The sequence below is a fragment of the Urocitellus parryii genome, chromosome 5, assembly GCF_045843805.1.
Source record: "Urocitellus parryii isolate mUroPar1 chromosome 5, mUroPar1.hap1, whole genome shotgun sequence".
NCBI lineage: Eukaryota > Metazoa > Chordata > Mammalia > Rodentia > Sciuridae > Urocitellus > Urocitellus parryii.
This window is the reverse complement of record NC_135535.1, coordinates 58,860,823-58,887,262: the sequence shown is the minus strand read 5'-3', so window position 1 is coordinate 58,887,262 and position 26,440 is coordinate 58,860,823. Positions and strand designations below refer to the sequence as shown.

Genomic DNA, 26,440 nt, shown 5'->3' with positions numbered 1-26,440 from the left:
GACTTCTTTGCTTTTGGGGGGAGAAGGAAAAAGACAGCAGTCAGCTAACCTAGGAGGTGGAGAGGAGATAAGTTATAGGCAAGGAGGCCTAGGCAAAGCAAGCCTGCCCCTTTAAGGTAGTGTCCCTCCCCTGCCCCGTTTCTGCAGGTGACCCTTGCCCGCCTGCCTCCCAGAAGAAGGCTGGGTCCCCTTCCTTTGGGCTTCTTTCCTGTTTCCTGCTGCCAGGTAACGTTAACCTCGACCCTCTGGACAAATCTCCCTAATCAGACTTTACTCCTCCATCTTAAATCAGACATCAGAGGGGAGCCCACTACTTGTTTCCTTTCCCCAGCTGAGCTTCCCCTTCTTCCGTCGTCATTCCCAGAGTGTTGGCTCTTAGGATTCCTGGGGTGAGGAGTTGCTGAGAACAGTTTCTTCCCCACACATGCATTTGGGGTAACCACTTATCTGTCCTTTCCCCTCCTCCCCAACTTAGGGACACCTGGGTCAAGTCTTCCCAGGGAACATGGGGATGGAGGTTGGAGACAGGAGAAGCTCAGTACCAGATGTAAGGTGGGTGGGATAGGAGTATATACAGGAAAAGGCTCAAGTGCTATTAACTGGGTTAGGGGTAGAGTGAATTAATTTAAGAGGAGAAAAAACAGCACAAGTTCCTAACCATGTGGCTGTCTCAGGGCATAAAGTGGCTTGTCCCCACCTTGGGGCCCAGCAGACTGATCTTTGACCCCCACCCCAGATAAGAGTGAATCATTAACTCCTATGTGAACCTTCCTACACTGGCCCCGCCCCAAAGCAGGTGGGCTAGGAGGGGGAGCCTATCCATCACGGCCCTCTATATGACGTGGACTCCATTGCACCTTGGCACCTGGAGGCTGAGCCCAGGACTCCATTGCACCCGGGAACCTGGAGTTTCCCCCTCTCTGGCTTGGGAACTTCTTAATGTCCACAGCAAGGCCTGCAGGGAACTGAGGTGAAAGTTTTCACATTGCCAGTAAGGGTGAGGCCCTGGGAATTTAGGGGGCATAGAGAGGTAGGACAAGGTTAGGGGTGGGTTATGGGAGACCAGGGAAGAATGCAGGTGTGGAGAGAGGGCTGGATCAGGAAGGTGCTCTAGAAACTGGCAAACAAGAGACTGTTCCAGGAGACTATTGGAAGGGTAGAAGAAGGCCTGAGTGGGGGCTGCTGCTAGATTCAAGTGGGGGACAAGTGGAAGTACTGATGGTCCTCCCCTAGCATGGAACCTGAGAGCAGAGAAGCAGCCTTGATCCCTTCCTTCTTGTTCTTTTAGGGCACAGTCCTAAGGATGTTCCAGGTGGAATAGAAGCCAGAATCAGAGCTCTAATTCCTTTCAATGATGGGGGCCCCAGTGTGTTTTCTGCTGGCTGGCCTATGTGTAGGGTTGATCTTAGGCTGGGTAGGGGGTTCAGTCCCCAACCTGGGCCCTGCTGAGCAGGAGCAGAATCACTACCTGGCCCAGCTGTTCGGCCAGTACGGAGAGAATGGGACACTGACAGCAGGGGGCCTGGCCCGGCTTCTTCATAGCCTGGGGCTGGGCCGAGTTCAGGGGCTCCGCCTGGGACATCATGGGCTTCCAACTGGTCCAGTTGCACTCCCAGCTGAAGACAATTTCACACACAGGTACTAACCCCTCTGTCCACCCCAAAATGCTACATCTCAGCTCTTCTCAGTGCTTAGATCAATCTCCAGTTGCCTAGTGCTAGCTCCCTTGAATGGATCCCTGGAATTACAAATTATTTGGAACCCAACTCCTTAGTATTCTCATTGCCTTCTTGCCTCTTCCAAATCCCTATGCCCTCAAATTCCTTATTCTTAGACCCACTACTCAATGTCTTCAGATTTATTTTGCTCCCAATTTATAGCATTTCTGGCTTTTCCCCTCCCCTGCAGCTCTCATTCTTGAGCCTCCCTATAAAGTGAGAGCACCCAAATTTCCTCAGGACTGATATGCCTTGAGTTTCTGAGTCCCAGGAACTCCAGCCAGTGGCTGGCCTTCCCTTCTACTAAGAACCCTGAGAGACTCTCAAGGCAGAGAATCTGATTTGCTGTCCCATCCATTCCAGGCCACAGGACCCTGAGCTGAGCGTGGATGTCTGGGCAGAGATGCCACTGGGTCCCTCAGGGTGGAGTGACCTGGAAGAGTCCAAAGCCCCCCACCTACCCCGTGGGCCAGCCCCCTCGGGCCTGGGCCTCTTTCACAGGCTTCTATTACTGGATCATTCATTGGCTGATCATCTGAATGAGGATGTGAGTTTGATGGTTTCTAGAGATGGGGAAGGAACCATAGGATTAGGTAGCCTGAAATGTTTAGGGTCAGTAATTTAATAGTTACTTAAAAAAAAAAAAAAATCTCTGGAGGCTTGGAGTACAACATAGTGGTAGAGCCCTTGCCTAATGTACGCAAGACCCTGGGTTCAATCCCCAACAATGCAAAAAGAAAAAAGAGACAGAAAGAGAGAAAATTCTAATGTGGTAATGTGTTTTAGGATATGTTATCCAGTAGTAGAAGTTATTCTGTCTGTGCTCAGACAGGTGAGCACACACCCAGAACTCTAAGACCCAGTTTAGGGGCCACATTTGGCAAAGTAGAGAATCTAGAGAAGCAGCTCAGTGCAGGATCTGGGTATGGTTATCTAGAGAGGAGTCTTGCAGGGAATGAATGGCTGTCTCTATCTAGAGAGACAAAAAACTTACTCCACTGTTCCATATACCCCAAAGGGCAGATGAAGTTACCTAACCTTGACACAGGCCCAGCAAGAGCCCCATTACAGGAAGCATTCAAGCCCAGGCTGAATGAACATGTGAACATGTGACAGGGTCTTTGAGAGGGAAGTTAGATGGCATTTCAGATTTTTTTTCTCTCTCTTATTTTTTGGTACTGGGGACCTAACTCAGCGGTGCTTTACCACTTCACTATGTCCCTAGTCCTTTTTTATTTTGATGGGATCTCACTAAGTTGCTGAGGTGAGGTTGGTCAAGACAAACTTTTGATTCTCCTGACTAAGCCTCCCAAGTAGCTGGGATTATAGCCATGTGCCACAAACACCTACTTTCACATTTCAGATTCTTTTCCCTTCTAGGATTCTGGCACGGAGGGCTCTAGTTGTCCAATCAGGTCCATCACCAAACCAATGAATTACCAGAGCTTGCTGGACATGGTGGCACACACCCGTAATCTCAGCAACTCAGGAGGCTGAGGCAGGAGGATTGCAAATTCAAGTCCAGCCTCAGCAGCTTAGTAAGGCCCTAAGCAACATAGTGAGACCCTGTCTCAAAACAAAAAATTAAGCCAGGCATAGAGGTGCACACCTGTAATCCCACTATCTCGACGAGAGGCTGAAGCAGGAGGATCATGAGTTCAAAATCAGCCTCAGCAACATAGCGAAATCCTATCTATAAATAAAATATAAAAAGGGCTGGAGATGTGGCTCAGTGGTTGAGTACCCCTGGGTTAAATCTCCAGTACCTAAATAAAAAAATAAATAATGAAAAGGCTTGGGAATGTGGCTCAGCTGTTAAGTGTCCCTAGGTTCAATTCCTGGTACCAAAAAAAAAAAAAAAAGAGAAAGAGAGAGAAAAGAAAAAGAATAATCAGGGGCTTTGGGGAGAGAGAGGATGGCAGTATTCACTAGCACCTACTTTGAATCAAATTGAATATTTGCACTGGATTGAATATTCACTAGTAATTAATGAATATTGATTATAAGTACCCTTGTCCTCAGTCCCTGGTGTACCTGCCAATCTGAGCAAAGGGGACCCTAGAAGAGACCCAGTAGTTCATGCAATGGAAGGACAGATGTAAAGATATGAGTCAGTTACGAGTGTCTCCCTAAGGTATGACCCTCTCCTCAACTGCCCAGTGTCTGAATGGCTCCCAGCTGCTGGTCAATTTTGGACTGAGCCCTGCTGCCCCTCTGACCCCCCATCAGTTTGCTCTGCTGTGCCCAGCCCTGCTTTATCAGATCGACAGCCGTGTGTGCATCCAAGTCCCAGCCCCAGCACCTCCAGGGAATCTACTTTCTGGTCAGTGGGTGAGAGTGGGGTGGGGTACCCTGAGCCCTAGTAGGGAGTAGACCCCATGCAAAGGAAGGGGAATTACTGGGGCCCCACATTGCCTGTGGGTCCAGCCCTGGCCTAACTTCAGCCCCTGATTCTCCCCAGCCCTGCTTCATAGTGCCCTGGCAGTCCTGTTGCTCAGCCTCCCTGCTCCCCTCTCCCTGCTGCTGCTACGGCTCCTGGGACCTCGTCTATTGCAGCCCCTGCTGGGCTTCCTGGGGGCCCTGGCCGTGGGCACTCTTTGTGGGGATGCACTGCTACACCTGCTGCCACATGTACGTGAAGCCCCTTCCTTATATCCCTGACCAATGACAGCCAGCCTTCATTCTTGGCCATAGGACATCCCCTCCCCCTTCTGTCAGTTTCCACGTCCCACTCCCCCACATCTGGCTTCAGCCCACAGCTGCCTTCCAGAAGGGAGGGAGATGCTATTTGATATAGGTGCTTCCAGGTCTGCCCTGACCTCCTCTCTCTCAGGCAAAAGGAGGGCAACACACAGAACCTAGCGGGCAACCAGAGGAGGACCTGGGTCCAGGGATATCGGTGCTTGGAGGCCTCTTCCTGCTCTTCACACTGGAGAACACACTGGGGCTTTTGCGGAACAGAGGTCTCCGGCCAGTGAGTGACACCCTTTTCTCTTCCTCCTGTCAAGATGACAGTCCTAGCCAGGAACTGGCCAAACAAGCCAGGAGGTGAGGGGCAGCATGTGCCTCTGGATTTTGGATATTTGCCTAACTGTGCAGGACCTGTCTGCCAAGAATGGGTAGGGGTTTCCTAGCACAGACCCAGGACTTCTGGCCAAATGGCCTCCTCTCCTAAGTTCAAGTCAACAAGAAACAGAGGGAGGTGCCAATTTGGGAAGAGAATAGAGGCCAAAGAACACCCCCAGGTGCCAGAAGTGGAACCAGGTGTTACTTTTCCCACCTGGTGGCCTGGCTTCCCCTTATCCCCCAGTTCTGCTGCCTCCTCCACCAGGAGGGATACAATCCTATTTCAGAGATGCTGCAGGCGAAAAAGGGACCTCGAAACACCAAACTTGGACCCCGAGGATGACAGTGGGATGGCCCTTCGGCCCCTACAGGCAGCTCCAGGTGACTAGAAGAGAAAATGAGGAGTAGGCTCCATCAGGCAGTCTCACTTGCAGCTACCAACACTTGTCCTTCTTCCTGCAGAGACAGGGGCTCAGGGCCAGAGGGAGCAGAACAGCCAGTCCTCACCAACACCAGCCCTCCCTGGGCACCAAAGCCACAGTCACAGGCACCAGGGTGGCAGCAGTGCCAACATCACATGGATGGTCCTTCTAGGAGACGGTCTACACAACCTCACCGATGGGCTGGCCATAGGTGATAGAAGAGGGAATGGTGTGGGAGAGGCTGGTCCTAGGGTAGTTCAGGGTTCGTAGTTACCAGCTGTGGCCAGAAGATGGCTACCGGAAAAGGTGGGGGGAGATGAGAGAATGACAGACACACACAGGCACCGACCCCCAAGAGATATCTGGGCCGACTTCCAATCCTGCTAACTCCAGGTGCTGCCTTCTCCGATGGCTTCTCCAGTGGCCTCAGCACTACCCTAGCAGTCTTCTGCCATGAGCTGCCCCATGAACTGGGTAGGAATGGCCCAGGAGGGTGGGGTGGGCTCTCGAGAGGAGTAGCCTCCAAGGGGTAGAACTTGGAGGCTGGCGGGCAACACAGGTGAGGGGCAGCGCTGGCTTATTCCCTCCTATTCTATCCTCTCTCCCCAACAGGTGACTTTGCAATGCTGCTCCAGGCAGGGCTGTCCTTTCGGAGGCTGCTGCTGCTGAGTCTTGTGTCTGGAGCCCTGGGTCTTGGGGGTGCAGCACTTGGGGTGGGGCTCAGCTTGGGCCCTATCCCCCTCACTCCCTGGGTGTTTGGGATCACTGCTGGGGTCTTCCTCTATGTGGCCCTTGTGGACATGGTGAGAGGTGTGGGGAACAGCAGAGAAATCAAGGGAAGTGGGGAGATGGGTGTGGAGGAAAGGGAAGTATCAGTCCCTCTGACTTCTACCATCAGATCCTGGAGGGTGTTGCTCCACAGGTCTGCCAGAATCTGAGACACAAGGGATAGAAAGTGTTCTGGCAGGGACTAGACACCCTTCCTCTTGAGTTAAGAGGTCAGAGACAAGGTCAGAATCATGACATTCTTCTTTTCTTTCAGCTGCCAGCCCTGCTTCGTCCTCCAGAGCCCCTGCCTACTCTCCATGTGCTACTGCAGGGGCTGGGGCTGCTGCTGGGGGGCAGCCTCATGCTTACCATAGCCCTGTTGGAGGAGCAGCTCTTGCCCCTGGTCCCTGATGGCTGATGGGGGCCAGGGGCAAGGGGTCCAGATTGCCCTTCCTTCCCCCCAACCACAGGAATGGAGGCGGGACACAGGGCCAGTAGGAGCAATAGGATTTTAATAAACAGAACCCATCCCAAAGCCATGACTAGACAGTTGTACTTGCACCAAAACAGCATAGAAAAACCAGGGTGTGGTGGGAGGGCTCAAAGCAGGTTGGGGGAGGACATGAATAGGGCCTGGGGGGGTGCAGGGTGCATCAATCTTCAGGGAGAGCATTGTGCTTTAGCCCAGGGAAGAGGGGGAGGGGTGGGGCAAAATGCACCGAGGTCCCCACTTTTTCCTGCTGCCCTCAGCACCCTGGGGATGCAGGCATTTGGGCAGATCTGCCCTTTATTGCTGCCCATCAGCATTAAACACCCCCGACCCCAACACTAGCACCACAGGTGGATCCGGGGCAGGGAGAAGGGCAGGAATGGGAAAATTGCTTAGAGAAAGATTCAACTAGAATCCAATGAATTGTGCTCAGTTCTCTTTACTTCCTACAACCGAGTACATGGGTCACAGGGTGGAGGGTGCAACAGGACATGGAACATGCCCTTCTGTGCCCCCCAACACACACCTGCACACAGGATGGTGGTGTCTGCAGCATCACAGGTCATGCAGGGCATGGGAAAGGGGAAGTTCACACACACATAGATGCCCACAGTGGGTACCAGACAGAGAACACCCCTGAATATACACAGCTGTACATGGGGAACCCCCAGGTTCCCACCCCAACCCTCTCCCCTGTCTTGCCGTCCCCCAGGCAGGGGAACTGTATTGCTTTGAGAGAGCCACCCTGGGGGCTGCTCTGCCAGGCACCCTCCCCTCCCACCCACCCCCATTTTGGCACATCTGCAAGACACACGGCAGCGAGAGTAGGCACCCTCCCTCCCAAGCTTCTGTGGCTTGGAATTGGAGAAGGGGGTAGGAGACTTCATCCTCCATCTTTCCCCTAGCCCTTCCCAAACCCCTGCCAAACCCACTCCAGCCAGGACCCACCCCCACCCCCAAACACACACATACAAAGCTGAGCTATCCAGGAATACAAGCAGAACAAGGAGATTGTCCGGGATGGGAGTGGAGGTGGTGGGGAAAGACTGGAAGCAGAGCCCCACCCTGGTGTGGGGTAAGACTGGCACAACAGCTACTTTAGTGCAATTGGAGGGGGTGCCCAGAGTGAGGATGGAGACGGGAGGGAAGGCTCTCCCCGCATTCCCTGGGGCAGTCAGACTTCTGGACTCCCCAGGAAAAGGGCCTAGCAGGAGTAAGCGAGGGCCGAGGGCAGATCCTCTCGTCACCCGCCACCCTCTGCCCTCCCAAATGCAGTGACAGTGTCCCCCTCACACCTATGTGGGCAACAGCAGCCTCGGAGTCAGTACCTTCAAGTAATTCAAAGAGCAGACCCTCCCCACCCCAGCTCCCTCCCATCTCTGGGATTTGGTCGCTTCTCTAGGGGTTGGGTCAGGAGGAGGGAGTCCTTAAGTCAGACCCTTCCCTCTCTACCTCCCTCTTCCTAGACCACTGGGCTTGGTCCTCAAAGATTCCTTACCTCCGCCCTTGTCCAACCTGGGTCAAGGCTGCGGAAGGCTGGAGCCACCACAATTAGAGGGGAAGGGGCTGCTTTGCTCCTTATCCCTCCTCTTAAAAGGTAGGGTTCAAACTTGGCGGGATGGGGGCCCATACTGGCTTGCCCCAGGAGTAGGGTTTCTGGGCTAGGGTCTGTAAGGCTATTTTCCTTTGCGGTGGGAAGGGGAGGCAAGGGATGAACACTGGGTGTGGGGAGAGGGTGAGAAATGGCTGAGAGGGAAGGAGGAAGGGGCCACCCCACTGGAGCATAGTCACTGGAGTCATTTCAACAAAGAAACACTCATGTGCATAAGATACAGAGTGTGCCTACTCCCAGCCCCGCCAGCCTGTCCCACCCCGCCTCTCAGGACCCCTTCTAAGACCGCGGAGAAGGTTTGGGGGTACAGTTGTAGAACCGTTCACTCTGGCCCCACCCATCCTACCACCAGCCTCTTCTCCCCTTCTAGGTCCAGGGAGTAAGAAGGTGCTCAGGTGGGCAGACAGCGGTGGAAACAGTATTGAGTTTTCCTTTGGTTACATATTGAAGGCAAAGGTGAGCTGGACTTACAGTCAAAACGGATAGGGGTGAGAAAGGAAGAGGGGCCATGGCTGGGGTTGGAGAGGGAGGCAGACCCTCCTTAGCCCCTCCACCCCAAGGAACACACATCTACGTGGGGGTGGCAGTCCCTCAGTCTCATCTCTCCCACCCCCACAGCACCAAACAAAAGGAGAAGCCCCCTCCCCCCAGGGCTGCTCCCCACCCCAACCTGGGCTGTACATTCAGTGGTTCTCAGCAGTCCTATGGCTCAGGGGGCCACGGGTGGGGGAGGTGGCCCATCAGTCTCAGTTGGACAGTGGCAGTGACCCAGGTCTGTTGGTCCTTCCAGGGACCTACAGTTTGTGCCATGTGTTTTTCTGAAGGATAGAACACAACCCTACCAAAGCCACTGCCCAATCGGAAACATCCCCCCAAAATCAGAAACTAAAAGCTGGCTTTTTTCACATCGCCCTCTGATTCACACATCTGTCTCCTGTGTAGCCCTCGCTCCATCTCCTTTGCTGGGACCTGGGGCTGCTCCCAGGGTCCTCACTTAAAATAGGCCTTTTCACAAAAGTGCTTATTACTTGAAGCAAGTGCTTTAGAGCTGTGGTGGGGAGAGGGGGAGGGGAGAAGGGAGGGTAAAGAGAAGGAGATACTTCCTCCCCCACCCTACCCCCTTTAGATTGGGGGGCATTCTGCCTATTTTACTTCTCCACACCCGTTTAAGTCAAAAAAATCTTAACATTAAAATAAATATGCAGTGGCCATGAGAATGGTCAAAATGCTTCAAAAAACACTAGGGACTAGGGAACTCGGGCTGGGGTGCAGGATTTCCTTTGGCATAAGGAGAGGAGGCTGCTTGCCCTCCAGGCCTCCTCACAGCCACATGAGGAGGGACAGAGGACTTCCTGCCACCCCCCCCCCCAGCACTACTGACAGTGTGCTGAGGGGCAGCAGGGAACACACAGCCACCAGAAATCTCATCTAGCAAAACAAAACAATGGGGCTCCTGACAAATACTCAGATTCTTCCTGTCATCGCCAAGCATTGATAAAGGAGAACACGACTGATACCCCAAGTCTTCCCCATAGGACCCATCTCCCTGCTCCCTGTGCCCCCCACCACCTAATTCCCAGCACCAAAATGAGAGGGAGGGGGTGGAATGGGAAGATTTTAGGAGAGAGAATTGAAGTTAGGGGGCAAGCTTTGCAGAACCAGCAGGGTTGGGGTGGGGGCAGCAGCCCTTAAGAGAGGTCACATTGATTGTCGTATAGGGGAGGACAGGGTATGAAGGGACGTGGGCAAGAGGGGCATCACAAGGCCCTTTGGCTTTGAAAACAAAAATAAAAACTAAAAGCTGCACAATCCTTCTCACCAATAATGGTCATTTGGAAGCCTTGAAATGGTTTAGGATCTGAGGGTTGGGGGAAGCAAGACACAAAGAGACAGGGGAATAATAGGGATCATGAATAAAATTAAGGACTTGGACAAATACCCCAGGCTTCAGGGAACCAGCATGAGGTAAGGTTAAGGGTATCTGTGGGGAAGAGAGGGATCCCTGGGACAGCCCCTCTCCCCTTAGCCCACCCTTGGCAAAGGTGGCAAGACATTCAGGGGACGCAACTGAAAAATGGGTAAGATTGTGAATAAAGCAAGCTTGAGTGGGGAAGATGGATGAGGGATTCCCTAGGGGAGACCCTGTACTGTGTAAACGAAGCCTGTCCAGTTCTCCAGGGACAATACTGATGACAGCCAAACTGGGCAAGGATGCACTGTGTGAGTGGGTAGTGGGGCAGGACCTCTATTCAAGTTCTGTATCTTGGCCCCTGGCTGAGGTATTGAGTGTGAGGAAGGGAACACTGGGCTACAGGAGTGGGTCCAACTATGCAGAGGCTTACCTAGCAGACGGATGGACAGGGCATCTGAAGGGACCAGGGCCAGATTCAATGCTACATTTAGAGAGAAAACTGCCCCCTCCTCACTCCAGCCCAGTTTGGCTTCTGGGGTGCACCTTCTAGGAGTCTTATAAGTGCAGCCCCCAACTCAATTCCATCTCTCCCCCTGCTGGGAAGGCAGGAGACCAAGCCTCAGTATCTACCTGTCATTCTCTCCTTACGAGCTTCCTCCTCACAGGAGGGAGGCCTGCTTCTCCAACTCATGGCCACAGTCCCTAGTCTGCCCTGCCCCTCCCACCATCTTTGGCTTCAGATCAGGAGTGACCGGGGTAGCGATTACTCTCAGATGTGACAGGAGATGGAGGCAGACAGGGGGCATAAAGGAACTCTGGGATTGGGGGCACAGGAGGAAGAACACAGTCCCTCCCTCCACACACATGCAAGCACATGCCTGAAACACTGAGGACATACTAGGGTTGTGGTTTTGAAATGGGCAGGAAATAAATTTGTTTCTTCCCCTAAAAGATAAAATGCTTACTTAAAAATTCATGACAAGCCTCAAAGTTCAAGGAGAGAAGGGCCAAGGAAGGAATGGCCACAGGCTCCGCTCTCTCAAAAGAAGTGAAAAGAAAGAAGCAAGGTTAAAGTGCGTGGTTAGGGGGCCAGGCCAGAAATGGGAGGAGAGGAGGGGGCAGGCTGTGGGGGCAGAACCAGCCCTTGATTTGCATATGAGGAGCCAGGGGAGAGTGCAGGATTGGGGCCCAGGTACAGTAGTTGCTGCTTCAAGTGTTTTGCATTTGAACTTTAGGGGTGGTAGGGTACAGAGTAGGGGAAAAGCTCCAGGCCCCAGTGCTAAATACCCTCCCCCCTCATCCTCTAGCTGCCCCTGAAGGGGGAGGGAGACACCCCCAGAGTGCTCACACAGTACCAGAAATTAAGGCTTCTCACTGCTGCAGGGATGGAGGGGCCGGCCGAGCAGGGAGGCAGTGATGGGTACGAAAGAAGAGGAAGGGTCTGCCTGGCAGTAGTGGCAGGGGGAAGGTGAACACAGAAAGGAGAGTCAGAGGGAAGAGTGGGGAGCTGGCAGCAGAAAGGGAGAACTGAGAGATGGAGTAAAAGAGGGGGAGCCAGGCATTTAGCAATCATTTTGGGACACTTGGCAGAAGGGATTGCCCTGGGGGTACCAAGGGTCCGGGGTGCTTCCTGTCAGTCCCAGACCCCTGCCAGGCCAGGATGGTGTGGCAAAGGGGTGAGCAGGTGCTCCCCAGTGCTTCCTTTCCCTCTGCCCCACCACCCAGTCGTGTTCTCCTTTAAAGTGCCCTAAATGTTTAGACTTTTTCTAAATAAATAGAATAAGATAAGCCACCGGCAGGGGAAGGTACACTGGAGGAGCTACTCAGAGTAGCAGCCATCTAACCCAATGGCGCCGTGCCGCTCCTGGCTGTAGGGACAGGAGGCCCCGTGGGGCAGGGCACCGCAGCCACCCACCGTCTTGGCGGCTGCGATGCCGCAGTTCTTGAGCAGGCTGAAGCTGAAAGGACTAACGGCGTCCTTGGGTGGGAAAGGCTTCATGGTGGAAAGGATCAAGGCCAGGCAGTCTGCCACATCTTTGTTGGGGGCACAGGCCAGTGCTGGGGTGTGACCTGTAGGGCCAAGAGGGAGAACTGAAGCACAGGATTCTGTATCCCTGGATCTCCATCTACCCGCCCCTGGACCCTGAGTTCTCATCTGTGGAATGGAGCCAAGGCAGGCAAGCACCTAGAATGGTCAGCAATCAAGGGAGGTGAGGGCCACGGAGGCTGACAGGCAGATTCTGAGTGTGGGGTAAATGGTAGAGCATAGGGTCAGAAGCCCAGGGTATGTGGGAGATCTTTCCAACTGCTGGCTCCACCTGGTTCCATCAGACTCCACTCTTGAGACTTAGAGTACTGGTGTTGGGTCCCTGTTCTCAAGAGTTCCCTTGGGAAGAAAATCTCATTTATAGCAAAGTTAAGAAGTCACCTCCTGAAGAATGTCCCTGATCCCAAACCCAGGAAAGGCAGGGGACTCCAAACCCCACCCACCTTCTTCATCCACAGCCAGCACTGTGGCCCCACGACTCAGCAGGGCCTGCACCACAGAAGCTAGACCATTCCGGGCAGCAATGTGGAGTGGCCTTGGAATAAAGGAAAGAAAAAGGAAGCACATGAAATCCGCAGGAGTCCGAGCTGCCCTGCCAGTTGCAGGCAGGCAACATGGACACCATAGAAATATTGGGAGCTCCCTATAACCTGGGGCTTCCATCTTCACCCACCTGCCTCCCCCAGCCAGGCACTTACATCTGTAGCGCACTGTTGGTAGCATTGATAAGGCCAAGGTCTTGGGTTTCTGCCAGGATCATGAGGGCACATTTCTCATGCCCCTGAGGGAAAGGAACAGAGAGTGGAGACTTGTGAGGTGGAAGCATGACAGGCAATAGGGTAAAAGGTGGAGAGGGTGGCAGGCAGACAAGCAGCTGTCAAGTCATATAGGTTGGACAATCCTGACTTCTACTGTAGACCTCTCTGCAATCAAGACCTGCCCCTCCTTGCCCAGCTTGGTCGTGCATGCCTATAATCCCAGAGATTGAGGAGGCTGAGACAGGAGGATCAAAAGTTCAAGGCTCAGCAACTTAGTGACATCCTACCTTTTTTTTTTTAAATATTTTTTTATAGTACATGGACACATACCTTTATTTTATTTATTTATTTATTTATTTATTTATTTATTTATTTTGAGAGAGAGAGAGACAGAGAAAGAGGGAGAGAATTTTTTTTTTTTTTTTTTTTTAATATTTACTTTTTAGTTCTCGGTGGACACAACATCTTTGTTGGTATGTGGTGCTGAGGATCGAACCCGGGCCGCACGCATGCCAGGCGAGCGCGCTACCGCTGAGCCACATCTCCAGCCCGGGAGAGAATTTTTTAATATTTATTTTTTAGTTTTTTCAGTGGATACAACATCTTTGTTTGTATGTGGTGCTGAGGATCGAACCCGGGCCGCATGCATGCCAGGCGAGCATGCTACCGCTTGAGCCACATCTCCAGCCCCACCTTTATTTTATTTTTATGTGGTGCTGAGGATAGAAGCCAGTGCCTCACACATGCTAGGCAAGAATTCTACTAGCCGAGCTACAGTCCCAGCCCAGTGACATCCTATCTTAAAATAAAAATTTAAAAGGGTTGGAGATGTAGCTCAGTGGTAAAGCACCCCTGAGTTAAATTCCCAGTACAAAAAAAACCCCCAAAAAACAAAAAAGACCTGTCCCCTGCATCAAGCTCTGATCCTTATGCAACCCCAGACCCAACTCTAGGCAATACCTTGCTACAAGCCAGGTGGAGGGCAGTGTTCTTGTTCTCATCTAGCACAGTCAGGTCTGCCTTCCCACGATATAGCAGAAATTCTACAACAGAAATGGGACAGAGGGATTGATGCCTCCCTCCAGGACAGCCATCACCCCAACTTTCCACCCTCCTAGCTACATATACTTTGCTTCCCACCCACAGTGGGTGAGACATCCAAAGGCATACTCCTGCATTCTGAACCCAGTCCAAATCAGTCCTCACGGGCAGGGCTGCCCCATCCTACAAACACCCCCAGGAGTGCCTCTCTTCCATAGCTGGCCCCTACACACCCACAGCAGCGGTCTGCCCGTTCTCAGCCGCCGTCATGAGCGCAGTGCGGCCAGTGTGGTCAGTGGCGTTCACCTCGGCTTGATGCTGTAGCAGCATCCGGAGACCAGAGACATTGTCCGCGAAGGCAGCGGCGTGAAGGGGGGTCCTGGGGGGCCAGGGTAGAATGAAATAAGGAAGGCTCTTCCGCCTGGGTAGAACACGGAAGCCAGATGCAGCTCAGGCTTCTCCCCAAGCCTTCCATCACTCACCGTCCTTTGGCGTCTCGGCTGTTCACAATCTTGGCACCCAGAGCTCCCAGCAGCATCTCTGTGGTGCTGTCCTGGTTATTAATTCTGGGGGAGAGGGAGGAGGAATCATCAGGAAGGACAAGGCCAATGAACTTCCTGCCCTAAGCCCAGGTCAGAGCACCCTGAGAGAAGACTGACACAGAGGAAGGGACTTACACTGCACAGTGCAAAGGAGTGAAGGGGTTTCCCTCTAGGTATGAGAACGGGCTGTGTTCAAGTAACAACTCCAGACAATCTTCATGTCCTGGGTAGGAATAGGAAAGCGTGGTAATGGGGAGAAATGGCAAGGTCTCTCCACTTGTCTTGTCCTCTCTGTTTCTGACCCACTAATCCAGGTCCCCTCCCACAAACCACCTTTCTTCTCTATATCCAACATACACTCCTACACCTGCCAAAGGCCCCACCCATACCAGTGTAGGAGGCCCAGTGCATGGGCGAGTATCCACTGTAATCCACTCCAGCATCTAAGGGGTCTGTGGAAAGGGCAGCCTGTAGCAGGGTACGCAGTACTGCAGTGTGGCCACAGGCTGAGGCCAGGTGAATGGGCGTGCGTCCCTTAAAGTCTCGGCACAGCACAAATGCATCATGGTCCAGCAGGGCAGCCAGGCAGTCCTCACAGCCAGTCACTGCCTACGGGTGAGAATTAGAGCAAGGAACCACTCCCTTTCTACTGCTCAGTCAATGGGGCCTGGCCAGGAATAGGAACCACTTCCAGGGCTCTGCTGTTTCTACAACAAGGATTCTAAATGTAGGGATCAACCTATCCCTTCCTGACTCTCTGACAACAGGCAAAATGGTCAAAATTAATCCTGAAGCTCTGGAATGAAAGACCAAATGGAGAGTACGGAGAATGAGGGATTAAAGAATCTTGTGGGAAAACCAGGCACGCCTGTAGTCCCAGCTACTTGGGAAGCTGAGGCAAGGCTCACTTGAGCCCAGAAGTTTGAGGGAGGCCTAGACAACAGAGGGAGACACCATTTCAAGAAAAAAGAATCTTGGGGGAGAGGAGGCAGTTTTAGAACAAGTGATTGTGGAGAAGATCTGGGTGATGGCATCACTACCCAATGGGACAAGGCCAGCAATGGGCATGTCTGGGTAGTGAGCATGTGACTGCATGTGATGACAAGGCAAGGTCACCAGGTAAATCAACTGGGGATGTCAGGTACTCATCCCAGAGCAAACATAGCAGGCCCAGTGATATCCCAGGCACAAAATACTGGCCTGCCTCCTAGACTTTCTTGTGCCTGCTGCAGCAATTCCTATTTTCCCTGCATTGAGGCCTGTTTTTAATAAGCTCACTCACCCCACGGTGTAGGGCTGTGCGGCCCCGGAGGTCAGCAGCATCAGCTGTGGATCCTTTCTCTAGCAGCAGATGTACACAGTCCACGTGGCCATTCATGATAGCCAGCATTAGTGGGGTTCTACAGAGGGAACAGGAGAAAGGGTGAGGGTCCAGCAAGGATGGAAAAACCTGTACCCTTCCCTTGCCCACACTCACTGTCCATAGGCATCCATGACATCTGTGATGTCAGCACGTTCCCCACTGTCGATCAGCAAGTGCAGGGAATCAGTGTGGCCAGAGGCAGCTAAAAGAAAAGGCAGCCTGTGTCAGAACAGCATCAGGAAAGAGGGAGGCTAGGTTAGCCTAATGGACTCAAGGGTTGAGGTTATGGGAAAGCCTGAAACAGGGAGAAATTTCCAGTGTAGGAAGCTACCAATCAGGATTTTTAAGTTTTCATCCTCCTTGCCCTATCCCACTGTCAGTCCTAACTCTGTTCAGGAGGGATATGGCATGGCAAGGGGAGAGGAGCAGCCCAAAGTTGGTACTAACCAGCAGCGTGTAGGGGCGTCCACTTGCGCTTGCGCTCCTTGATGAGGGCAGAGGCGCCATGGGCTGTAAGCACCTCCACACACTCAGTAGAGCCTCGCTCAGTAGCCAGGAAGAGCGCGGTCCGGCCCTTGTGGTCCCTTACATCCAGATTCACCAGCGTCTCAGCGAGTGTCTTCAGGGCTTCACAGTGACCGTTGTAGGCCTAGAGTGGTGCATAGTAACCAATGGATATAGCTGTTGGGGCCCCTGGGACAGAGGCTCCAGGCATTAGTCCTCCACAAGCTCCTTGGGCCCCTCAGGTATCTTCGCTGCACTGTGCCCATCCTCGGCTTGCCAAATCCCCACAAGAAGGCAGAAGCAAGGATGGAGTCACAAGTGCTAGGACCCTTGTTTGAGCCTGGGGGCAGTTAAGGACAAGGAAGACAAGAGGAAAAGACATGGGACTCACAGCTAAGTGCAAAGGGCTGACTGGAATGGTGCTCTCCACATCCTCCAGGCAGTTAAAGGACATTTCTAAGAGCTGGAATGGACAGGAAAGCAGGTGCTGAGATTCTGGAACTCCCAAGATATTGCCACCTGCCCACACTCATAGGGGTGACCTGTAGACCACATCTGATTCAACCGCCCCTTGGTTTCAGAACCACAAACCCAAAGACAGACTGTGTGCCCTGGTTTCCACACATACCAGTTCGAGGTTCTGTCTGTTGCCATAGGCGGCTGCATAGTGCACAGCTGTGTAGCCCTGCCTGTCCCGCAGGGAGGGGTCTGCACCATTATCCAGTAAGAACTCCAGACAGCTGTAGAGCCAGGAGTAGATTGTGAGGCAGGGTCAGCCTAACCTGGGGCACAGTTCTGGTGGGGGCAGAGGAGAGGGGCAAGGGAGACGCATAGGACACCCTCTGCTCTACATGAGCTCTCTAATCCTATTCAATCTTCAACCTTAGCTCCATACCCACTTTTTTAACAAAGTCTTCCCCAGGACACTGACTTCAATGCCCTCCTTCATCTTCTGGACAGTCTACTGGAGAACCTCAGCACACTATTCAACTACTAGCCTTCTGCTGGCCAACAGGCTGGCCTTGCCTCCAGGCTTGTTAGCCCCCCCCCTTTTTTTTGGTACTCGGTGATTAAACTCAGTGTCACTCGACTACTGAGCCACATCCCCAGCCCTGTTTTGTATTTTATTTAGAAACAGGGTCACACTGAGTTGCTTAGTGCCTCACTTTTGGTGAGGCTGGCTTTGAACTCTTTTTTTCTTTAAAGAGAGAGTGAGAGAGGGAGAGAGAGAGAGAGAATTTTTTTTTTAATAAAATATTTATTTTCTAGTTTTCGGTGGACACCATATCTTTGTTTGTATGTGGTGCTGAGGATCGAACCCAGGCCGCACGCATGCCAAGCGAGCACGCTACCGCTTGAGCCACATCCCCAGCCCCGAGAGAGAGAATTTTTAATATTTTATTTCTTTAATTATCGGAGGACACAACATCTTTGTTTGTATGTGGTGCTAAGGATTGAACCTGGGCCGCACGCATGCCAAGCGAGCGCGCTACAGCTTGAGCCACATCCCCAGCCCTGGCTTTGAACTATCCATCCTCCTGTCTCAGTCTCCTGAAATACTGGGAATAACAGGCATTCGCCACCTCACCCGGTTAAAACACTTTGTAAGAAGGCCTGCTCCTCCTAGCCTATCTGAAGAAATCCAAAGCAACCAAACTCAGCTTCTCTCCTCTGTAAAGCCTTTCCAACCTCCCTGTTACTTGCCTCCTCCTCTGAATTCCCTTGGCACCCTTCTTATACCTTACTTGCAAGAGTAATAATAAGCAATTTAGCACAATGTGTCAAGTACTATGCTAAGCATGTGTGTTTAAATCTCATAATGATCCTCAAAGTTAGATACTATTTTTATCACTACTATGATTAAGGAAACTGAGGCACAGTGAAGTTAAGAAATTTGTCAAAGTTCACTATGAGCTAAGCCTCCTAGATTTTAGCGCTCCCCCCACTTTTTTGGTACTAGGAATTGAACTCGGGGCACTCAACACTAAGCCACATCCCTAGTCCTATTTTGTATTTATTTAGAGACAGGGTCTCACTGAGTTGCTTAGTGCCTCACTTTTGGTGAGGCTGGCTTTGAACTCACGATCCTCCTGTCTCAGCCTCCTAAACCACTGGGATTACAGGTATGCGCCATCGTGCTCAGCTTAGAGCCCCTTTTTTTTTTTAAATAATCTTTTTATTTTAGAACAGTCTTAGATTTACAAAAACACTGTGAGGATAATACGGAGTTTTCATATACTCCATATCTAGTTTCACCCATTATTAACCTCTAACATTAATAAGTACAAGTGTCCTTTTTCTATTTATTTTTTCAGATGATTAGCATTAGCACTAAGCCACATCCCCAACCCTTTATATATCTTATTTAGTTACTTAGGGCAAACTGCTAAATTTGGCTTTGAACTTGTAATCCTCCTGCTTCAGCTTCCTGAGCCACTGGGATTACAGGTATGTACCACTATACCTGGCAAATAAATTTTTTTGTTTAATATTTTTTTAGCTGTAGATGGACACAATACCTTTATTTTATTTATTTACTTTTATATGGTGCTAAGTATAGAACCCAGTGCCTCATACATGCTAGGCAAGTGCTCTATCACTGAGCTACAACCCCAGCCCCAGTAATTTATCTTTGATCCTTATACCAACTAGAGGTGTAGCTCTGTGACAGAACGCTTGCCTAGCATGAGCAGGGCCCTGGGTTTGATCCCAACACTGCAAAAAAAAAAAAAAAAAAAAAAAAATCATCACTTATCCTTAGTACCCAGTAACCTAGTAAGTAAATATTCTAATATTCAATTAAGGCTTGTTGAATAAGCAAATGACTTTGTGTATTTAGCTTTCCCATTCTTCTCAAGAAGTCCTTCCATTCCTTGAGAAGAGTTACCTCTCATATATTTGTGTGGGGGGTGGGGTGGGTGGGGGGTATGTACGTCTCCCAGGGGTTGAACTCAGGGGCACTCAACCACAATCCCAGCCCTGTTTTGTATTTTATTTAGAGACAGTCTCACTGAGTTGCTTAGTGCCTTGTTTTTGCTGAGTCTGGCTTTGAACTTGCAATCCTCCTGTCTCAGTCTCCTGAGCCGCTGGGATTATAAGCAATGTGCCACCTCTCATATTTTGACTTCACCTAAACCCAGAGTGCTCCACACATGCTGCTGACTGACCAATGGGATAACAGGGGCTGCAGCAGCATGTTGGTAGAGATGCAGAGTGAGGGGGAGAATAATGGGGCAGGGCTGGCACTAAGTACATCCCAGGGTCTCTGCTACTCACAAGAAGGCCTCCTTCCTGCGGGACTCCTTCAGTGGCTCGTCCTCTTCAGCATCATGGCTGGAAGCAGTGTGGGGTTCCGCTCTAGGGAAAACAGAGTAAAGAAGCTGGGGGTGGCACAGGGAGGTACATGGGATTGGAAAGGGCCAAACTACGAGCCTCACCTCCGGTAAGTGTCAGAGGCAGCAGCGTAGTGGAGGGGAGAGCAGCCTTTACAATCAGCCTCGTTGACGCCTGCCCCAGCAGTCACCAGTGTCACTGCACATTGGTAGCTACCATTGGCGGCTGCATAGTGCAGTGGGGTCCTGGAAAAAGGATGAAGGAATGAGGGGGGGATCCAAATGCAACCAGATGTGCAGCCAAAAGTTACTTTGCATTTACAACACTATCCTACAGTCCCCTCACAACCCTCACATCACTCTCAGATACTCCCTGCATCTATACAATGTATATTAGCTTACCTTCCAAATTTATCTCTCCTCCTCAGGTCAGCTCCACTGCTCAACAACAAATTAAGACATTCAACATTCCTAAAAGGAAGACAACAGGAAAAAGATCTGCAACAGACCCAGGGAGGGGCTCAGAAGGGGGAAGTGATCAGCTTTTGCTGTAGAAACTGCCCTCACTGTGAGAGAGGATTCAGTGGGAGGCCCAGACCCTTGCTCACTCTCTTCTGAAGGCTGGGAAAGAAACAGAACGCACCCTCCAGAAGCAGCAGCATGAAGACAGGTGCGGCCAAGGTTGTCAGGTGTATTGATGTCAAACCCAGCTGAAAGCACATGCTCGTTGCTGAGTGAAGACACAATGCTATACAGCTGACCTGGAGGAGCAGAAAAGCCACACACTGAATCAAAGAACACGGAACAGAGGAGAGGCCTCCCCTTCTCCAGCCGCCTGCCCAGTCCCAACCTGTCTGCACATACCTGAAGAAAGAAGCTTCCGGCAACAGTCAGAGAATCCAAAGAGAACAGCTAAGTGCAGGGGGAACATGTCGTGGATGCCGCGCCTAGGAAGAAATTGAGGGACTCAGTCCCTAGGTCAAGGTACCAGTTACAGACCTCTTTTCTTATTTTCCACAGTACTAGGGATTGAACATCAGCCTTGCACATGCTACACTCTGCCACTGAACTCCATCCCCAGCCCTTTTTATTTTCTCAACACGTGGTCTGTCTAACTTGCTCAGGCTGGCCTGGACTATGTGATCCTGTTTCAACCTTCTGAGTATCTAGAATTACAGGCACATTACAAATCTATTTTGTGGCCCACCACCACCATGATCCCAGGAATCAGGGTAGGAGGTTCCCCAGGTTTCCCTCTGGCAAGCATCTGTGTGCCTCCGTATCTGATGTGAGCAGTATGTTTAGATTTGAAGTGGCCCAAAGGTGGGGTCAGGGCCCTGACTCACCGGGCAGTATCCGCGCCATTGGTCATGAGAGTGCTAATGAGCAGCTCGTGTCCATAACGAGCAGCCACATGCAGTGGCGTGTTCCCAAATTTGTCAGCACAATCAATCTCACTACCTGAAATGGGGATACACACATACAAACTCAGGCAGACCTCAGTCTTAAGACCACTCTTACCAGTACCATAGAAGTGCTTATTATTTGTTGGTCCAGGCTAATGTTCTACATGTTGTTTTGTTCGTCAGTCTTAGGAGACTATGCAGGAATAAATTTCAAGTGCCTATCCTAACTGGAAGATGGAATAGGAGGAAAAAAGAAGGTAGGAGGTTTCTAGAGATGAGTTCCTTAGAAAAGGAAAAGAAAGCACAAAGTCTGGGCCCATACCATTTTGAATAAGGATCTGGGATCTCGTGAAACGGCCATGGATGGCAGCCATATGCAGAGGACTTTTCCCTTCTTTGCTCTGTGGAAACATGGCAAGTTTTTTTTTTTTTTTTTTTAATGCAAAACACAGAGAATGTCCTGTTTGCCCTTCCAAAGAACTCTTCTCTAAGAATGGAGGGGTCATATGGCATTTCCTCAGTCCACATTCTCTTGAGTGGGCTATTCACCCCAAAAGGCAAGTGGTCAAGTCCCCAGAAGAGCAATCCAAATATGGTCAGGACCCCCGAGAACCAGCTTCCTCTCCCCACTGGTCTAAGCCTCATCCCTTCAAGCACCTGGTAGTTGACATCTGCCCCATTGTTGACCAACAGCTCCAAGCAGAGAGCGCCATTAGTGGAAACTGCAGCCACATGCAGTGGTGTGAAGCCCTTGTCATTCGGCTGGTTGACATTGGCTCCTGCATTCACCAGCTCAATAGCCACAGCATCCTGGCCCAGGTAGCAGGCAATGTGCAAAGCTGTGTTTCCAAAAGCGTTGGGCTCATCGATCTGGATTTCCAGAAGTGAGGGTAAGACATGTATCCATTTAAACAAAGTAGAGTGGCACATATAGCCTAGAGTTCCAGAGATCCAACTGCCTCAGTAACCTCAAGTTTCTGACCCAAAAGAATGAAGGCACAATTACATAATTTTATTCAGACCCTCTCACTACATCCTCCCAACCTCCTAAAACCACGTGAACTATCCCAACATCTTCCTATCTTCAGAACAGACTCTGACTTTCAACTCCCTGCCCTTAGTTCCCAGCCCCAGAACTCAGCACCCTGACCTCAGCCCCCATCCGGAGCAGGTACTTCACCACTTCAATCTGACCACTGGCTGCAGCTGTGTGGAGCAGCCCATAGCCCTTGCGGTCCTTACAGCCGAGGTCTGCTCCACGTGCCACCAGCAGCTTCAGGACCTCCAAATGCCCTAGGAAGAGAGGATATTCTCAAGGAAGTGGAGGGCAGACCCTAAGCTTCCCTTTCCAGACTATAAACCCCATATTCTTTCCCTAAGAATTCTAAAGGTCAAATTCCTGCTTTTCCTATGTATTCTCTCTCACCCAGAAAAGCTGCCCAGTGCAGAGGCTGCCGTTCCTTTTTGTCACAGACATTCAGGCTGGCTCCCTTGTTGAGGAGCAGGTTCACCGTCTGTATCAGGATATAAAAGACACAGAGCCAAGTTTATGCCCACAACCTACCTAAGGGCAAAAGTCTCTCATCTCAAGAATAGGTGGGGATAGCCTAGAACAATCTAGAGGACTAGAGGGAACAATGGGAGCAGGAAGTAAGGAGGAGACACCATATAGGGTTAGAAGTTTGAGGGAAACTCAACTTTGAATTTTAGGAAATCTCTTCAGGTATTCTGGTGGTTATCAAATTCTTACAAGTCTTTGAAAATGTGTCAAAACATGTTTTCTCTCACCAGAAAAAGTCATACATAAAAGTATTTTCCATGCAACTTTAGATGGTTTAACAACCTCCAGAAGTCCAAGTCAAGAGTTTCAATCTAGGGAATTCGGGTATTGTGGCGCATGCCTATAATCCCAGCAGCTCTGGACACTGAGTCAGGAAGATTGCGAGTTCAAAGCCAACCTCAGCAATGGTGAGGAACTAAACAACTCAGTGAGACCCTGTCTCTAAATAAAATACAAAATCGGGCTGGGGATATGGCTCAGTGGTTGAGTACCCCTGAGTTCAATCCCCAGTACCAAAGAGTTTCAATCTAGGGCTGAGGATATAGCTCAGTTGATAGAGTATTTGCCTTGCATGCACAAGGCCCTTGGTTCAATCCCCAGCATCACCAAAAAAAAAGTTTCAATCTAGGAGCTGAGTGTGTAGCTCAGTGGTAGAGCACTTGCCAAGCATACGTGAGGCCCTGGGTTTAACCCTCAAAACAAAGACAAAAAAAAAAAGGATTTCAATCTAGTACAACCTTTCAGATGGCAGCTTGAGCCCAAGTGTTTATATAACTATCTGGGCTGCTTCTCTCCCAGGCCTAATGGCCCAGAAGCAGGGAGAGGTAAGTAGGAAGGGAAGCCTGGGCATGGAGTAGTCCCAGTTCTCACCTCAAGATGCCCACTATGCACTGCATGGTGCAGAGCACTGCGCCCACTCCTGTCAGCCACATTGAGACTGCTCAACAGGGGTGCCAGAGCCTCAGCACACTTGGTGGCACGGTTGGCAGCAGCCACATGCAATGGTGTCTGCCACAGCTTGTCCCGGGCATTCACATCTGCTGAATGTGCCAGCAGTAGCCCCAGCACCTTCTGTGAAGGGGCAGGGTATAAGAGACAAGATAGAAGGGAAACAGGAGATAAAACAAGAGTAAGCAAAAGGAGGAATAGGTCAGCATGGCATATATGTCCCATATCCCCAAAACAGTCCCTTCTCATTTTCCCAACATTCCTAGCCTCTCTACACCTACTTCCCATCTCCTGGATCTCCTTAGAAATTAAAAATCATCCTTACCTTCCTGAGGAAAACAGGGACACCTTCCTCTTCATCAAGTCTCTCCAGCCAAGTCCCTGAAAACCTTCATTCACACATACACCCACCCCACACAAATCTACACATGTAGCTCCACACCCAAATCCCCTCACTACTCCAGGAAAAATAAATGCTCCTTTTACATCAATGGCCCAAACACTCCTTAGCCTTTCCATAGGCACCAAAATAATTTCCACACCTCAGTAAGCAAACAGATACTAGTTTCTCTCCAAAACCCACACTAAAATGTCCCTCCTAATCACTACCCACTTCATTCCCATTGACTTTAGCCTCTCCCCATGGTGGCTGGAGGCAAGGAAGTGATGGAGAATTCAAGTGGAGATCTCCTTTTCCCTGTCTTCAGTATTGATGGCACTATGGTACAGGACCCACTGATGAAGTATGTTTAGCAGCTCTGCAGGCAACTTTCATGCTGCTTGAGAGGCAACAGAGCACTATCCCCCTCCCCCACCACAAGGAAAGAAATCTCTCGTGCCTAGAAGGGGATCAGACTCAAGGTGGCCCCCCAGGGAGGGATGAGTCATTCAGGCCTGGCAGCAGGGCCCCGCAGTCTGCCAGCCCAGTGTTAAGCTCTTTCTGACGTCACATCAGCTGGCAGCACTCAGCCCCCCTTACAGCCAGTTCTAGGGGTAGAAGGGAGGAGCCAAGTTCTGGTTTCCTCCCTACCTGGGGTAGAAAAGCATGTAGGGCAAAAGAACTGAGGCTTTCGACCCTTAAGCTCCACCTTTAGTCCACTCCTTCTTTTTGGAAGGGTAAAAGAAAGTGGGAAGCTCATACCTCATTTCGGGAGGCAGCAGCACGATGAAGAGGGGTCAGCCACAGTGTGTCCTTAGCATTGACATTAGCACCTATAGGGATACAGTTTCCCATTTTGATAGGAGGTAAGGAGGAAGGAAACCAGGGATCTGGCTAGTGAATCTGGATGGAACTGGACCCTCATCTGGACCAAGCACCAGAGATCAATTCTTGAATATGAAAAAAGACTCCTCCCCTCTACTCCCCTCCCTAGATGCCACACCTTCCAGCTCCACACTTTCACCTGACATCAGTAGCAACTGGAGGATGGGGACATCGCCTACGTAGGCAGCAGCATGCAATGGGGTTCGCCTCTCTTGGTCCTGGAAAAGCAGAAAAAGAGGAGCCGCTGTGGCGAGGAACTATCGAGGGCCTCAGTTCAAGTCTCAGAGATTTAGGCCCTTCCCCACAGTCTCTTCCCAAAGGTTCTGCTGCGTCCTACATCGCAGTTCTGACTCAAAGGCATGAACCTTGGGAGGGTGGAGTCAGGGCCACGGGCCGAGAAACCTCCTTTTTCCAGGAGGGGTGGGGGCGCTGCAGACCCTGATGGTTCGGAAGAGAACACCGTTTCAGGCATCCCCATCCCTGCTGATCAATGCTCCAATCTTGACCTGTTCTCTAACCCCAAATGCAGAGCAGGATCCCAGGGTGGAAATTGCTGTAGCCTCAGCAGAGCAGAGAAGATACGGAGCCGCCCCACTGGGGAGGGGTCCAGAACACCGAAGGCCGGATTCCGGGCTTGCCATCCTCCCTGCTCCCAACTCACCAGCACATTGATGTTCTCCTTCTGCGAGAGGAGGGAACGCACTTCCTCCACATCTCGGCTAAAGATGGCCTGGACCAGGGGCGGCTGCAGGGAGAACCGGCATTCAGGCAGCGGGCCGGAGCCGGAACGGAACTGGGGGGTGGGGGAGCACCTATGTTGGAGGGGGGGCGTCTCTGGAGGGGCTCTGCTCTGGGGGTCCTGGCCGCAGCGGATTTCCCGCGGTGCCTCCGCAGGTCGCCAGGCCCCCAAGGACACCAGCTCGGTTGAGGGGAGCGCAGCGTGGGGCGGGGTGGGAGCCGCGGGAGCCCGGGTCTCGGGCCCAGCCTAGGCCGCACATCCCCGGGCTCGCGTGGTGGCGGCGCCTGACCCTGGAAGGAGGAAGCAGGGAAAGGCTGGGGGGCTGACCTGGTCCGTGATGCTGAGGATCCCCATGGCCCGGCCCGGGCTCCGTCCGCATCGAGATCCCGGCGGCGGCGGCGGTGGCTCCACCGGGGACACGGGGCGGCCCAGGCGGCGGCGGCTGCGGCGGCGGCTGCGGGGAGAGCGCGGCCCCGCCTACCGGGGGGCGGGCGAGCGGTAGCCCGCAGCGCTCCCTGGCGGCGGTCCTGGGCCCGGCCGCCGGGCGCCTCGCCGCGCAGGACGCCCCTGGCCGCAGCGCCCGCGGCCCCGCGCAGGTGGCCCAAAGGCCCCGGCACCGCAACCCCGCGCGCAGGCCTCTCGGCTCCCCAAGCCGGCTGCGCTGTGCTGTCCTCTCCAGCCTGGCGGCCCAAGGGGGTCCCCTACACCACCGTAGCGGAAACGCGGCTTCGGTCCCGAAGTGCCGCCCAACCTGAGGACCAACCGGCTGGCCAGATCTCGCCCAGCCACAGTACCCCTGGCCGAGCTAACTCCTCCCGACAGCGACTCCACCCACCAAAATAGCCAACAGACTAGGGAAAATTCTGGTGTGGAGATCTGGGGTTCATGTATGGTAGTAGCCCCAGAGAAAAGGAAAGCACATCTCCACTGGGTGAGATGGGAGTTGT

The 26,440-nt window shown here is 51.9% G+C and overlaps 2 protein-coding genes across 3 annotated transcripts; one reads left to right on the top strand and one right to left on the bottom strand.

Annotated features, from left to right (window-relative positions):
* Positions 1-166: 166 nt before the first annotated feature.
* Positions 167-6,771, top strand: Slc39a5 (solute carrier family 39 member 5). 2 transcript variants are annotated; one of them, XM_026398494.2, is made up of 12 exons: positions 167-225; positions 794-970; positions 1,289-1,638; positions 2,082-2,265; positions 3,879-4,041; positions 4,180-4,349; positions 4,552-4,692; positions 5,072-5,165; positions 5,247-5,417; positions 5,600-5,680; positions 5,819-6,009; positions 6,249-6,771. In XM_026398494.2, the coding sequence occupies exons 3-12, from the start codon at positions 1,352-1,354 to the stop codon at positions 6,390-6,392; spliced, it is 1,626 nt and encodes a 541-aa protein (XP_026254279.1). In that variant the 5' UTR covers positions 167-225; positions 794-970; positions 1,289-1,351; the 3' UTR covers positions 6,393-6,771. The 2 variants fall into 2 exon arrangements, with proteins under 2 accessions (XP_026254279.1, XP_026254280.1); XM_026398495.2 differs by having other exon boundaries at positions 190-225; positions 872-970.
* Positions 6,772-8,905: 2,134 nt separating this feature from the next.
* Ankrd52 (ankyrin repeat domain 52) lies at positions 8,906-25,936 on the bottom strand. Its single transcript, XM_026398493.2, has 28 exons — positions 25,821-25,936; positions 25,416-25,499; positions 24,894-24,972; positions 24,632-24,702; positions 23,413-23,613; positions 22,408-22,495; positions 22,132-22,274; positions 21,639-21,851; positions 21,304-21,382; positions 20,922-21,036; positions 20,440-20,522; positions 20,219-20,336; positions 19,978-20,046; positions 19,681-19,821; positions 19,520-19,600; positions 16,872-16,983; positions 16,635-16,706; positions 16,187-16,388; positions 15,854-15,941; positions 15,659-15,776; positions 14,766-14,985; positions 14,512-14,599; positions 14,317-14,400; positions 14,068-14,213; positions 13,754-13,836; positions 12,734-12,816; positions 12,479-12,570; positions 8,906-12,058 (listed from the first exon to the last, which is right to left on the bottom strand). The coding sequence occupies exons 1-28, from the start codon at positions 25,845-25,847 to the stop codon at positions 11,808-11,810; spliced, it is 3,231 nt and encodes a 1,076-aa protein (XP_026254278.1). The 5' UTR covers positions 25,848-25,936; the 3' UTR covers positions 8,906-11,807.
* Positions 25,937-26,440: the final 504 nt, after the last annotated feature.